Source organism: Rhinoderma darwinii, chromosome 6, assembly GCF_050947455.1.
Source record: "Rhinoderma darwinii isolate aRhiDar2 chromosome 6, aRhiDar2.hap1, whole genome shotgun sequence".
NCBI lineage: Eukaryota > Metazoa > Chordata > Amphibia > Anura > Rhinodermatidae > Rhinoderma > Rhinoderma darwinii.
In genome coordinates, this window is record NC_134692.1 from 118626562 (window position 1) to 118642960 (window position 16399).

A 16399-nucleotide genomic window follows, 5' to 3' on the forward strand; every position below is an offset into this window, starting at 1 on the left:
GATTAACTCCAGCCTAACCTGCTGAACTAGTCAGGATAGACTGATAATCTAATACATACTGTCTTGCAATGTCTATTGGGAGGGGGGAGGAGTGGGTATGTTGGATTTCAACATTGCTGATCCTGTTCCCATGGGAGAAAACCCAATACCAGAGGCCTCTAGCAGTAGCTGCTCCCTACCGAAATAAACATGAAAACGCAGCAGATCCGATCATGAACGATTAGTGGAGGCGGGAGAAAACCCTGACACGTGAAGTAATAACATTGATCATCTTACAATGGCGCCTGTCAAGGAGTGGGCTATATTAGGCAGCAAGAGACTGTCACTTCTTGAAGTTGACATGTTGGAAGCAGCAAAACTGGGCAAGTGTAAGAATCAGTCTCTGACAAGGGCAGAATTGTGAAGTCTAGACAACTGGGTCAGAGAATCTCCAAAACAGCAGGTCTTGTGGGGTGTTCTGCAGGTCCTGGAAAAATAACGCTGGCAGATAGAAATGCCAGGGGACACAGTACATCACTGCTTGCTGCATTTCTGCAGACCAGTCCGAGTGCCCACGCTGACAGCACCTACAATGGGCACGTGAGCAACAGAGTTAGACTAGGGAAGGTGGGATGGTATAATGAATCACTTTTTACATCATGTAGATGGACAGATGCGCATTGCTTATCTAAGATCTGGGAATCCTTGGCTATTACCATTCATGCGGCTGTTAGGGTATGTGCACACGATGAGTCTTTTACGTCTGAAAAGACACTGTTCTCAGGAGAAACCAGCTGCACCGTTTGACGTAAATGCTGCTCCTCATATTATGCGAGGCGTCTTTTACGCCTGTAATCTTGAGCTGCTCTTCATTGACTTCAATGAAGAACAGCTCAAATTACATTGCAAAGAAGTGCCCTGCACTTCCTTGCCGAGGCAGTCATTTTACGTGTCGTCATTTTACAGCTGTCAAACGACAACGCGTGAATGACAGGTCGTCTGCACAGTACGTCGGCAAACCCATTCAAATGAATGGGCAGATGTTTGTCGACGTATTGGAGCCCTATTTTCAGACGTAAAACGAGGCATAATACGCCTCATTTACGTCTGAAAATAGGTTGTGTGAACCCAGCCTTACTATAACACATACCACCTACCTAAACATTGCTGCAGACCAGTTACACCCAGCCATGGGGGAGGGACTAAAACCTACCCACCATCTCAGCTGGTCTCCTGTAGCAATGCATCCCTGCCTGCAGATGAGCTGGTGCAGCTGTCCCATGTGACCGCTGGAGCCTGTGATTGGCTGCAGTTATCACATGGGACAGCTACATAGAATTCTCATACTGTGCTGGCCCTGCCATTAGGGCTACACAATAGGTAATAGTTGCACTGTAGCACGGATGTAAAGTTCCTGTTTAGCACTTACATGGGGATATCCTGCTTCGAGCACTAATGGCTGGACCAACTAGGTACGCAAGAGACTAGCTGGCAAGTCTACAATTTGTCAGTCTTAATTAGCCTGAGACAACAAGCTGCTATAGTTCTAACAGCCAACGTTATGGTACCCACACATGTAGCACATCTGTTGTAAGTATCTCCACAACAATATTACATGTGGATTTAACTCCACCTACATTGAAAAGGGCAGACTATTACATGATCCACATTTGCTCAAATCTCATCCTCATGGTGTGTACTGTAAACACACTGAACGATCCACACGGAAAATCTGCAGCATTTGTCCTGTGTAGACACAGCCTTACTAGGAACTACAGTAGAAATGGCTTAAATGAAATTAATTACACTTTAAAGGAAGGGTGTCGTGAAAAAGAAAATATTTGGATCAATTTGCTTTGTGTTTTATTAAAAAATGTTTTATTTATTTGTGTTTCTTTTTTTTATTTTTGAACTTTGTCTATGGGGGCTGCCATTTTTTTTTTTCCATCCCTGTATGTGTCGATTAACGACACATACAGACATGGAATACGGCACATACATCCCCATAGAGAATACGAACGGGACCCGTTCCATTCACTATAGTGTACGCCGTCTGCGTGGGAACAGCGCATGCGCCGCTCCCACACAGTTCAAATGGAAGGTCTTCGGCCGAGCAACGTCCGGCGCCATTTTCTTGTGGACCAGAAGCCGCGGCCGGACAATAAGATTACTACTTCCGGTCGCGTGTTCTAATGCAAGCACTTGGAGCGGAGGCAGCAGACGGAACGGTGGCAGGAGCAGGTAAGTTATTTCTGTGTATGTTCGTGTTTTAGTGTGTGATTACCACTGTATGTAAGCCTACTACACTGTGTCGGCATTTTTTGAGCGAACACGGTGTAGGAGGTTTGACCGTTCAATCCCCTCCTTTCTCCTGGCACTAGCCAGGATAAAGGAGGGGGGATTCTGTGAGCTCACTAGAGCGAGTGTTCTCTCAAATTTTGCAGCATAAAGCAATGTGGTTGCTTTACCACATGCCAATGCTGCAATTTTGGGAATTGCTCCATCTAGTGACCAGCACTGGGAAATGTTATAAATTAGAATCCAATTTAGAATATTTCCTGACTCGTGAAAAAATTAGAACAATGTTTAATCATTTATACACTGTTTAACAAAAAAATAAAAAATAAAAAATAAATAAACATTTCTAGCGACACATTCCCTTTAATGCTTTACAATTTGTTGACTCAAGAATCAGCCGTGTTCCAAGGAGCACAGATGGGAGAAAATGCTGTGAGGTCTCCATTCTCCATTGAACCACTAGATCAACCAAGTCATGAGTGCATGGCAGTACCACCCCAGATTTTACATGTATTTTTTAAAAAGGCCAAGCACTTTATCAGTTGTAGTGATTGAGGTCTCACTGGTGAACAGGAGGCATGGAGCAACTAACAGCAATTAATTTGCCATGATGCAAAAATTTAGAGTGACAAGAGGAGCCTGCAAAAGTAGCGCGTGACAAAAAGTCAACTTCCCAACTTGCCTGAACCAAGAGTGCTAGTTCTATTTATTAAAAGGAAGCAAAAAATCTTGATCAGATCTGGTCTGAGCTCAAAGCAGCTTTTGCGCCTCCATGTTCAGGAGTCTGATCGAGATTTTTTGGGCAAAGCCTGGGCACCATCTGCTACAGCCACCTCTACCCAGAGAATTACAATCATTCCACTGAAGAGCGCCTATTAAAAAAAACACACAAGCTTTTTTAGAACAGTTTATTTTCCTGCCTGTTTTGTACATTTAGAAAAAGAATCCCAGGATTTTGCCTCCTGTGTGTTTTCGCCTCGCTTCCTCATGGTCCATGATGCCAGCTGAAGTAGTAAGCACAATATACCTGCAAAATGAAAGTCCAAGTTTATAAGAAATCCACCAATAAATGGCAAACATCTGCATTTACATCTAAGGCGGGATTCACACGACCGGGTCGCGTCCGAGCCCGAGTGCCGGCCGGTAAAATCGGCCATTCTGCCCGGCCGGTTTGCATAAAGTTATGCATCCGTGCCGGGCCGGGCAGATCCGGACAGTGACATCAGCAGCAACTCCTGAAGGGGATACCTCCCCGCTCTGCTATAGTGGCGTCGCTACAGTAGTAGCAGCCGCAGCAGCTGCGCCATCAAAGGTGTCGCCGGGCCAGGGCGCTTTTAACAAGCAGGGGAAGGGAGCCAGCGCAGCACTCCCTCCACCTGCTGTACACCCCGGCCCTGCCACACTGTGTACAGTGATGCCATTCGTCAGAATGGCATCAACTCCTCCTCCTCACATGCACTCTGCGCTGTGAGGAGGAGGAGATAGAGCGCAAGAGCCGGAAAACCCGGCCGTCACTCGGGACACATCCCGGTGATGGCCGTGTATTACCCGGCCCCATAGACTTCTATGGGAGCCGGGCGGCCGGGTACCCGGGCGAAAATAGAGCATGTCCTATTTTTTGACGGGCGGTTTTCCCGGCCGTCAAAAAATCGGCCGTGTGAATAGCCCCATTAGGAGTCTATTATTCCTAATGCAGCCGGGTGCCGGCCGATTTATGAACGGCCGGCACCCGGCCGGGAAACCCTGCTGTGTGAATGAGGCCTTAGAAGATCTGGTTACTGACGGACTAAGGTGCAAGTAGTAATAAACATGAGGCCTCTCACTTGGCAGTACTTTGGACAGTATTTTGCTTCCGTAGCCAAAACATCGAAATACCCGCTTTCCATTATACTTTTTGTAGTTTGTTTTGGCTTGTGCCTGGTTAACATTGCATTTTAGCCCTATATTTAGCATGTAAGTCAGGAAATATCCCAACATACGAACTAAACGAGCCCAAAAAAAACAAACTCATTAGCCCAACTCATGTCAACAGTGTGTGCTTGTGGCCCCGGTCAAGCTGATATACCTTTTCTTTGCAGTATGGATTATCTTATTGGACTATGCTATTCCATCCCGAGGGATCCCACAAAAAAAAAATAATAATAATAATAATAATAATAATTATGTATACCATGCGGTACACACTTTTTTTTTTTAGTTTTTTTTTTTTAGGGCCCATGTAGCATGTTGCATCCATCTGAGGAATATATTAAACATATCGCTCTGGGAGCTTCCCTAGGGCCAAAGTCCCTGGGAAGAGAATCAGGTAGTGCACAGCCTGGAGATTCTGGCCCTGGGGAAGCCCCTGTCCATGTATGGACAGTGATGTCAGGGGCTTTCAACTATGGAGCTCCTGGTTAGAGCATCACTAGCACTTCTGATGCTCTGGCCAGTGACTCCTTACTCTAGACCCCGACATCGCTGTGCCCAGGGAGTATGGGCGACATATCACACATGTCTATACAATGAAATACATCGCTTCCTCCTGACATACCTCTGACGGAGGAACATGATGTGAACAGTGTTACAAATATTAAAGCAAAGTACTGACCGAAATAGTGGCGGTGTGAAAGTGGCCTTGGGTTGGATTCACACCCTGCAGAAATTCCTGCAACTGATAATCAATTCAATTCATCTGAATGTGGTGGTTTCTGCAGCAAGTGTAGGATTTCTGCTAATTCAATTCAGATGAATGAACCGATTTTCAAACACAAAGGTCTGCAACAACAAAATCTCCTGCATGTGAATCCACCCTCGTTTTCAGTGCTTGTTTAGCTTTTACATGTCATAGCAATCTCAGTAAGGCTTCGTTCACATCTGTGTTGGGACTCTGTTCATTGGTTCCATCTGAGCCTTCCATCAGGGGAACCCACGAACGGAATCCGAACTGAAACCTAAGATTTCCGTTTCCATCACCATTGATTTGAATGGTGACCGATTCGGTGGAAATGGTTTTCCATTTGTCACTGTTGCTCAATGGCTCAGTCGTTTTGACAGAATGAATACTCAGGGTATGTTCACACGCAGTGACTAAAAAAAAGTCTGAAAATACAGAGCTGTTTTCAGGCGAAAACAGCTTCTGATTTTCAGACTTTTTTTTTTTTTTTTTTTTTAACAACTCCTGTTTTTCGCTGCGTTTTTTTATTGCCGTTTTTCAATGGAGTCAATGAAAACGGCTCCAAAAACATCCCAAGTGTCCTGTACTTCTTTTGACAAGCCGTCATTTTACATGCCGTATTTTGACAGCGACGCGTAAATTAAAGGCTCGTGGGAACAGAACACCGTAAAACCCATTGAAATCAATGGGCAGATGTTTGTAGGCGTATTAGGGGGGTTTTTTCAGGCGTAACGCGAGGTGTAAAACGCCCGAATTACGGCTGAAAACACTGCGTGTGAACATACCCTTAAACTGTGACAAACGAAGACCATTTTTCACCAGATCGGTCACCATTTAAAATCAATGGTGATGCAAACGGAAACCTATGGTTTCAGTTCAGATGCCGTTCATGGGTTCCCCTGACTGAAAGTTCCGACGGAACCCAAGAAATGGAGTCCTGACACAGATGTGAACGAAGCCTAAAGCAGGTTTCAGATGGCTGCGTAAAATAAAAAGCAGCCGCCAGACTTGGATCTGTTTCTATTAGCAAAACCAAGAGCATAAATTGTCAGCTCCAGTCATCCAAACATTAAGTAGAAAATCTATGTATGTCCTTAATGGGCAAAAAGGTATTCAGCAGCACCCGAGCACGGCACCCTACATCACATGAGTGGGTGAGTCTTGTGCAGTTTGCCTAATGGTCTATGACTGGAAGTCCACCTCAGAGGGAAAAACTATTTTTCTCCAACTTACCCAAACTGACGTGAAGGCAGGAGGTTGTTCTGCCACTTCTCCAGATCCTTCAGCTGCACATCAAATCTGGGGCTGATGACACCACACTGCAAAGACAAGCACCAGATACATTTTAAATGTAAAGCGTATTACGATCGGAAGTTGAACTGTATTTTCCTGAAACCCTAACAATCTAACAGAATTCTAACAATCCATATGCTTCCGAGCAAAGGCAGTTCTGTAATAATGACATTAGAAGCACTGGTGTATCAACATGGCGGGCACATGCCTTTTGGCACCTTGAATTTCACGGAACTAGGGAGTAAACACTACCAAGTGTGAAATATAAAAGTGGAGACCATAGTATAATCGCTTACTCTGATTAATGCTAAAAGATTAAGATTTACAACCATCATGTTCTAGCGATCTTAGGACAACACTTCAGGGTCTATTGTGCTGAATGCAAATCTCCACATCTTAAAATGCCTATTGGCAATAGTTTAAATATGCAAAGAGATAGACTAATCTTCAAATCCCTATGTCCCTCTAACCTTTAAAAGGTTGTTTTCAACTGGAGATTTATGGCATATCTACATAATGTGCCGTAAATGTCTGATCGATGCGGGTCGCCAGCCAGCAGCCACCGATTCCAGGTGGGTACTGGTGGCAGCACACGCACGCAGCTCTCTCCATTCTATGGATTTATGCAGACAGGCAAACAAAAGCTGCTCCTGCATCACTCAATAGTTGCCCCCCCCCCCTCTGCCAGTACCTTAAGCCACCAGCTGCCTTACCAGGCGATGCAGTGGTGGATTCACCCCGTTCTCAATATAGGTGAGGTCTCAGAGCTGGGACCTGCATCCAGACTTATGGCTTATCCCATGGATATGCCATAAATGTCTAAGTTGGGAATACCTCTAAGCTGCTGTGCACATTGCAGGCTCATGTAGACACAGGAGTCATTGGCACTGATAAGCTCGTACACTTTACATCATCCATGTACACTAAAGGGTTTTCTATCTTACATCAAGAAGTCCTCGTTAAAAAAATATATATAGTATGGCCCTGTGATGCGATTCAAGGGGCATCACCACCCCCCTTCTCATTTTACTCTTGAATGCTGCGGTCAGCTTTGATCGCAGCATTCAGGGGAATAGTGGCGGAGATAAGGTTTCTCCGCCGTTAGAGAGCAGGGCTGCGGCTGTGTAATAAGCCATTGCCCTGGTCCTGACAAGTGCGCGCGCGGTCAGCATGAGGTGATGCGACTGGCGCTGCACTAACGAGCGGCGGTTCAGGCACCGAAGATAGAACATGAGGGTGTTTTGCCGTGCGCCCGCCATGTTCGGGCTTTAGCGCCGCCACTTATTAGTATCATCGCATCATCCTGACGGCTCGCACCCGTCAGGACTCAGGAGCGCGGCAATGACTCACACAGCCACAGCCCCGCTCTCATACATTCATGTGTTACTATACTTAGCTGTGCGGCCGCACATCTTAGTATCGAAATACATTAAATAAAGGTATCGAACCGTTTCGGGGTGCACTGCATCGAAACCGTATCGAGGTTTCGATGCATCGTGCATCCCTAGTCATGAGGTGGGGGTTTTCCATGCACTGGGGATCTGTAGTATTTCTGCCTGGACATGGCTGAAGTCACAACAATTTAAGTTTTAAATATATGATCTAACGCCCCAGTATCAGCCAAGGCAGAATCAGATATCATGACCCAAATAGCAAACATTTCATAGAACGTTTGTAGATGTCAGTCAACAGTAGAACCTGCACTTTCAGGCAACACAGCCAGACCTACAGCAGCCGGGGGAGGTAGAGCAGAAATATAACAGGCAGCATCATTCACAAGAGCAAACATCCAGATGTGATCATCATACATGTCAGAGCTGGGGGAGGTGACACTGTAGTTTTGGTGAATGTTTATGCAGAACAAGGCCTCTCCCTGTGGGCTCTTCCTTGCAATACAGTAAAGCACTCAAGGTGCCAAACAGTTATTTAAGAGTGGATCCACTTTGGTACTAGAGATCTAAGAAGACAGTTACTCTAACCTGACTAATACACATCCATGAGCAACAATATAGAGTAAAGGAAACCACACATGCCAGCAGATTCACCAGTAAACCTGCAGATATCCCCGATGCTGCCAGCCTAAGGGAGTAGGTAAAGTAGCCGTCTGGTGTGTGCGACCGGTCAGCTGAACAACTCCGGACTAGAAGACTGAACCCAAACACGTGAAATTTCTGAGCATTTTTCGCAACGAATACAAAGTGCAGTACAATGCAAGAACATAACAAACCCCACTAACTTACAGCATAAAATAATCCACAGCAGATTCTAGACATTCTGCAGATGGTCCGTTCAGCTGAATGCCCTCATTGCAATGCGTGAAATATGCACCTAAAGTAATGCAACGACTTACAAATGGAACATTTTATGCCTGGATACAAGGTATATAGAAAGACATGCGAGTATCTAGGCTTTAGCCACAGTAGTGGAGACTTCATTTGCTTGTCTTCTCATAAGGATACAGTCTGTAGTACTCATATATAGGGTTGCACAATGCATCGAAATTTTGATACCATGTATCCCTCAAACGGTTAATGCATGTATTTCATTACTAAGCTGCGTGGCCGCACAGCTATGTATAGTAATACAGCCATTGCCCCGATCCTGAGTCCTGACAAGCGCGCACAGTCAGCATGATGCGATCAGCGCTGCACTAATTATTGCCGGCACTGAAGACAGAACATGGCGGGCACACGACATAACACCCCCATGTTCTGTCTTCAGTGCAGTTTTCATTGGTACCATTCTAGGGTACATGCGATTTTTTTTATTCAATTTTTTGGGCATGCGAGGTGACTAAACACTAGCAATTCTGAGAACGCTTATCCTTTTTTTACGCCGTTCACCATGCGCTATAAATGACATTCACTTTATTCTGCGGGTCGATAAGATTACGGCGATACCATATGTAGATCATTTTTTTACATATATTTTACAAGGTTTGCACAATAATCACTTTTTTTAAATATTTTTTTTTTGTACCACCATAAATTTATTTTTCCCATCAAAAGAGCTGTGTAAGGGCTTGTTTCTTGCATTACTGGCTGTAATTTATTAGTACAATTTTGTGGCACATGCAACACTTGGATCACTTTATTTTGTTTTGGGAGGGCTGGTGGACAAAAAAAAATTGCTTTGATTTTTTTTACGGTTTTCACCGTGCGAGTGGGTGTGGGATAACAGGATATTGTTATAGTTTGGATTGTTACGGACGCGGCGATATAAAATGTGAACTTCTTTTATTGTTTTTTCCTATAATAAGAAACTTTTTTTTATGGTAATAAGACAGTGCTTGTTTTTTTAACTTGAAATCTTTTAACTTTTTTATTAACTTCCTTTTGTCCCACTATGGGACTTGAAAGCATGAAGCCCTGATCGCTATTCTAATACACTGCATTACCTACATAGTGCAGTGTATTAGAGCAGTCAGTTATTCACTGACAGTAAGCCCATTAGGCTTCACCTGCGAGTGGGGCCTAATAGGCTTCCGTACTAGGCAGACTAAGCCTCCGGTTGCCATAGCAACCATAGTAAACATGGGGTGCTGATGTGATCTAACCATCTAGATGCAGCAATCGCTTGATCGCTGCATCTAAGGGTTTAATCGGCAGGATCAGAGCCTAGCTCCGGTCCTGACAGATACAGCGTGATGTCAGCTGGAATATACAGCCGACACCCACTGGTGATGGCACGGGCTCAGTCTGAGCCTGCTCCATCACGTACAGTTACGTGAGAAGGCACTAACATCAGCACTGACAACGTAACTGTACGGAATTGGGCAGGAAGGGGTTAATGTGAGGCACGAGGTATTATGAATCTCCATGTGCCACATTCTGGTATTGTGATAGATATATAGATATACACACATACATACATACATACATACATAGACACTGCTTATCACATCCCAAATCAGGAAGTGCCACCGATAAGGTCTAACATTACTGAGCGATTCTCAGGTTAAAGTTGCCCAAACACTAGAAAACTTGACCAAACCCAAAATCCTATGTCTTTGGGGGTTTGCCAACTGATGTCAGCAGAAAAAAAGGATTGGGCACATTGGATTTCCACACGCCTGATTCTTTGTGCCTGTGGGAGATAGTTTGGGTTGTTGCAGCAGCAACCGGGTGACTTAAGTCCAACAGCAGCCGGCTAAATGAGCAATTGTCTGACAGCTACAGGCTGTAAATAGCCAGCTATAATCCTCACCGTTTTGTTTCATTTGGGGATGAAACAAGGAAAACTGCAATATCACAAAAAAAAAAACGCCATGAATGCTACTTAAATTGAGACTTGCAGTAATGCGAACACTTCCAACAATGTCGAATTTGGCGCAATATTGCATGTCCGCATGGCATTACAATAATCACATGCTTTTTATCACTGGAGGACAAGTTCTAGGCTCAAAGCCCTACATCTGCATGATCTCCCGATGAATACCTCAGGCTGAAGGCTGCAACGTATGCCAATGTATAGACAAAGTGGTCTACGTCACTAATGGGCTCACAGTAAAATGTTCATGTCGATGCATACTGGACACTCGGCATGTGCTGGGTGATCGGGGTTCTAGGGATATGTTCAACAAACCGTTTTCCTGGTGTAAACGCTGGATGTAGAGCTGCAACATGTGAACACAGCCTAAGGCCCCATGCACACAAACGTAAAAACGCCTGTAATTACAGCACGTTTTTACGGGCCCATGGTCTTCTATTGGCCACAGGTACCTCCCCGTATGCTTTCGGAAAGGGCCGTTGAAAAATATAGAGCATGTCCTATTTTAGGCCGTAATTACGGCATGGGCAGGCCCATAGAAGGTCTATGGGGCTCCCGTAATAACGGGTGACTACGTGTGTGCACCCGTAATTACGGGAGCGTTGCTAGGCTACGTCAGTAAATAGTCACTGTCCAGGGTGCTGAAAGAGTTAAACGATCGGCAGTAACTCTTTCAGCACCCTGGACAGAAACTTCTGATCACAATATAGATCTTGTAAAAAATAAAAGTTCATACTTACCCAGAACTCCCTGCTTCTTCCTCCAGTCCGGCCTCCCGGGATGAAGTTTCAGCCCATGTGACCGCTGCAGCCAATCACAGGCTGGAGGTGTCACATGGACTGCGCGTCATCCAGGGAGGTCGGGCTGGATGTCGAAAGAGGGACGCGTCAACAAGACAACGGCCGGGTAAGTATGAATTTCTTTTACTTTTACCTTGGAAAGGGCTGTCCCTTCTCTATCCTGCACTGATAGAGAGAAGGGGCTGCCGATTACGGCAGTGCAATTTTGCATCGAAAACGTGCCCGTAAATACGGGTGCAATATGGGTCAAATATGTGTGACGAAGGACACGTATTTACGGGAGGGAAAAAATACATTCGTGTGCATGAGGCCTTACAGTAATTTGTGTCTCACATTGTTCCTCACATTTGTAAACAAGCAGTTTCAATTAATCTTGGGGTGAATGCCACTTTCTGATTGACGCTGCTGAAACGACTGGGAGAAATTGCAACCCGTCATGCTAATACATAGCTGGCCGAGTCCAGAGATACTCTTAACAGCCTCTCCACTTTGGCTAATCGAGGAGGGTCCTGAGCAAGGACTCCGGACGTCCATATGTGTAAACAACCTCCAAAACATATGGCCAAAGACTAACCCTTTAATCCTCAAGCATAACAGATGTGATCAGTTTGTGGGGCACTTCCTGTTTGCCCACCTGCCAATTTCCCTAGATGTACTAGCTGGCTTGTAACAGTACTTCCTATCCTAAGTCCTACAGCCCATGAGATGTGATGATCTTCTGAATTCATCCATCGGCAGGCCACAAGCAGCAGTATTGTAAACCAACAATAACTGTCCATGCATGAGAAAGACAACAAGACCGACAACCATCAAAACCCTATTACTCAGCTAAACGGCACCCTATACGTTTGTCCGTACAAGTACCAGAGCTGCACAGAAGTCTGCTCACCTTGTTAAGTCTGCCTGTGAGATTGACAACTATTTTTCCAGCCCTGTGATCATCAATAATTTCAAATTCTCCAATGTAACCTGCAAAAGAAAAACAAAAAACACGTCAGTCACGAGCCTCGACAAGGCCTGGGAATACTGAGGGCAGCGCTCTGGGGGTACTCACCGTGCTTCATCATCACTGTCAGGAATCGCACAATCACTTTAGAGCACGGTCTGATGAGAACCTGGCGCTTACCACGTTTCTCTGCATTGTTGATGCTTTTAAGGGCATCGGCGAGCACGTTCATGCGCACCATGGTGCCTGGAAGAGAAGACAAGGAGCGCCCATTAGACAGGAACGAATTTATCATTAACACAGTATAGAGGGGATACCTGGGGACCACCAGCCCTCAAAACTAGAAAGCTTCCTACCAATATTTACCACCCTGCTTGTGTAAATGAACACGGAGCATGCCAACTGGAAGTAACACCACTGCTCCATGGATGGTATAATGTGCCCATACCATAAAGTTCCTGAGCATCAAGGGTTAAACCATCTACAGGGCACAGTCACCCCACAATAAAAACCTTAAAGTGGACCTCTACTGCAGTGAGGCACAGCAACTGGCAGTGTTGGACCAGCTCCTTGGACACAGTTCACACTAGTGTAAAGACAGTTTTTAAAGGATTAACAATGGATATGAAGTATCAGTTTTAATACAGACAGCATAGACTGGATCCTTGCCAGGTGGATCACCACCACAGGCTGCACTATTCTGCCCATCATGGGGCAAAGGAAACAATGACATCAGTATGAACAGTCTTACTCTGGGCATAGTACATTAGAAGCCGCCATCTATACCAGATTATAACAAGAAGCTTACACTCCAGCCATAACAAGATATTCTAGGCTTCATTCAACAGAATAGTTGCGCTCAGCAACTTCTTGTATTGTGAAACTACAAATCCCAGCATGCCTTGAACACTGCATAACGTCAGGGTATGCCGGGGCTTGTAGTTTAAAGTCCATTTTACAGCCGGGACTCCACCTCGGGCATGAAAAAGTAGCAGCGTCCTGGCAGGAGGGATAATACGCTATGAAGACTGCGGAACAGACTACATAAAGCAATGACACGCCGGTGACCCCACAGCCCAGCTCCTGCCCGCATCAACCGGCGAGCGACGTGGTAAGCCAAGGTGCTGGTTCTGTCCGGTGCCGGCATGGAGCAGGAAGCCGGGGGGGGGTTCTCGTACACTGTCCACCACACTCCATGGCTCAGTACCGCGGCGGGAGGCAACAAGGAACAATCCTAGGGTTCACGTCCAAACCCAACACCACGAAAAGGCCAAACTGCTCCCATCCCGAGCTCCTCTGAAAGCGCCGCTTCTCTACTACACCATAGGCATGCCGGTGCGGGGGCCCGGGGACGGATGGCCGAGATATTAAACAGATTTCAGTCAGGCCCGGGATAGTGACTTACTCACCGGGTCTGCAGTATGGCGGAAAGAGGGAGGAGTAAGAACTCGCGGGGAGATATGGGAAATTTTCAGCTCTCGCGAGATTGTTTCTCAATGATCTCTGTTAAGTAGGCATTACTAATCTATTGCCGAACCGATACTTCTGTACGGACTGTTATATCGTTTATGTTGATTGATTACAATAGGCTTCTCAGCTCGCTTGATGGATGAGAACTGTAGAGAGGTGTAGCGCTGAGTATGAGGACGTGAGATTTAAAATACTATGCGATTTTATACTTGCGATATCTGTGATGCAATATTGCAACGTTCCTATCGCATGCAGTTCTATTGGACACACAGGTGCTGGAATCATTAGAAGACGGAACTCTAAAAGGCTATGTTCACACAGAGTTTTTTGCAGGAGGAAAATTCCTCCTGCAAAAACTGCTCCAGACGGTTTTTGCACAGTGGTTTGACAAAAACTCGTCAAAACACTCGTCGAGGCGTTTTTTTTCCTCTTTCTGACAGATTGAAGTGGGGTTTTGGAGGCGGAAACCGCCTCAAGAAGTGGGACATTACGCTTATTTTTACCGCGACGCGTTTGTTTTACTCGCGGTAAAAAAACTCGTCCAACTCCCATTGAAATCAATGGGAGGCATTTTCGGTCGGTTTTTGACGAGTTTTGCGGCGTGGTTTCCGAGTAAAAAAACTCATTAAAAAAACTCTGTGTGAACAGGGCCTAATACACATACTGTAACTAATGAGCCGCGCACCTGTGTGTCCATCACATGACCCTGTAACGATCCTTTCACCTGTGTGTCCACCACATGATCATGGACATAATTGTATCCATTGGAAGTAAATAATGAATGTTCCTACTGAATAACAGCAAGCAGAGATCTTGAAAACCATGAGGAATTAATACAGAAAGTATCATGGAAAATTGTATACAAAAAAAATCAAACAAATTTGCTGAAACCAGTTGACCCTCCACCAACCTTGGTCTGGCCCTCATTCATATGAATGTAATAAAATGCAGAGATAAATCTAGATATAGAATATGGATTATTTTTTTTTGTCCGCATTGATTTGGTTGTCCATACATGCCAACTCTCACACACAAATCTCTCGGGTGCCCCACATTCTGACAACATACTCACCTCCCCTCTTTCCTGCAGTTTTCTTCACTCCCGAGCACCACTGTAGACAACGGATGACACTGGTGCCGGAATTAGGATGTTGTCTGCTCGACACCCGGGAGTGAAGAGGATTGAGGAGAAGTATCTGCGCGTCTGGTCTGAGGTCAGTATAACTTTAGGGGTCTGATCTGTGCTTATTTAGGGGGTCTGATCTGAGGTCTGTATTTATTTAGGGAGTCTGATCTGCAGTCTGAATTAGTTTAGGGAGTCTGATCTGCAGTCTGAATTAGTTTAGGGGGTCTGATCGGAGGTGTATTTATTTAGGGGTCTGATCTGAGGTTTGTATTAGTTTAGAGGTTCCTTTGTTAGGCCCCCGGCTGCCATGGAAACCCAACGGCAAATGTTGCACATGTTGTTATAGTGCATTTCCTTCTGAAATACTGGGGGAAATAGGGTCGTTCCAGACATTTTTCTGATGAAAAACCTACTTTGATTTAAAAGTTGATTGGAGAGGGAAAAACATATAAAGAAGTGCAGCAGATTATAGGCTGCTCAGCTAAAATTATCCCAAATGCCTTGAAGTGGCAACCAAAACCTGAAAGACGCGGAATGAAGCGGGGAACTACTGTTCGAATGGATCGAAGAATAGCCAAAATGGCAAAGATTCAGCCAATGATCCCCTCCAGAAAGATCAAAGAAGATCTGAAGTTACCAGTGAGAACTGCCACAATCAGAAGACGATGAAGTGAAGCCAAGTTACCAGTAAGAAATCCCCGCAAAGTCCCATTGTTGAAAAAAGATATTTCCTGAATAGATTAAAATTTGCCAAGGAACACATTGACTGGCCCAAAGAGAAATGGCGCAACATTTTGTGGACTGATGAAAGCTAAATTGTTCTTTTTGGGTCAGACGACCCCAGGCACTGAATTCAAGCCACGGTACGCTGTGCAGACAGTAAAGCAAGGTGCTGCAAAAATCATGATATGGGGATGTTTCTCATATCTGGTGTTGGGCCTATTTCGCATATAAGGGATCATGGACCAGTTTGAATATATCAAAATACTTGAGCTCATGTTGTCCTATGGGTGTATCAACACACCAGTAAGCGAACATCTTGGTTACAGACAGGATTGAGGTAATGGAGTGGCCAGCCCAATCCCCTGACCTCAATCCCATAGAGAACTTGTGGGGTGACATAAAAAATGTGGTTTATGAGGCAAAACCCAAAAATGCAGAACTGTGGAATGTCGTCCAATCTTCCTGGACTCTTCCTGTTCAGAGGGGCCAGAAGTTGGTCGACTCCGTTCAACACAGATGTCAAGTCGTACTGAGGAACAATGGTTATGCCACTAAATATTAGTTCAGTAAAGTGAAATCTGAAACATTTTTTCAGTTTATACATTACATTTTTGAGTTTTTAAAGAAAAATGTCGGCACTGGTATATTTTTGAACAGCCTACATAGTTACATAGGTTGAAAAAAGACACAGGTCCAACCTTTCTCAATAAATGACCCATCATTCATTGCTTAATTCTAACCCTGAATACCATTCATCAATAAATAAGAATCCAACCTTTTTCTAAATGCTGACATAGTATCTGCCATCACTAACTCTTGGGCTAGGGCATTCCATAGCT

The 16399-nt window shown here is 45.0% G+C and overlaps 1 protein-coding gene across 1 annotated transcript; it reads right to left on the reverse strand.

Annotated features, from left to right (window-relative positions):
• Positions 1-3158: 3158 nt before the first annotated feature.
• On the reverse strand, positions 3159-13743 carry RPS15A (ribosomal protein S15a). Its single transcript, XM_075830170.1, has 5 exons — positions 13651-13743; positions 12350-12487; positions 12185-12264; positions 6167-6252; positions 3159-3304 (listed from the first exon to the last, which is right to left on the reverse strand). Exons 2-5 carry the CDS (start codon positions 12480-12482, stop codon positions 3211-3213), a joined length of 393 nt encoding a protein of 130 aa, XP_075686285.1. The 5' UTR covers positions 12483-12487; positions 13651-13743; the 3' UTR covers positions 3159-3210.
• Between the last annotated feature and the right edge of the window lie 2656 nt (positions 13744-16399).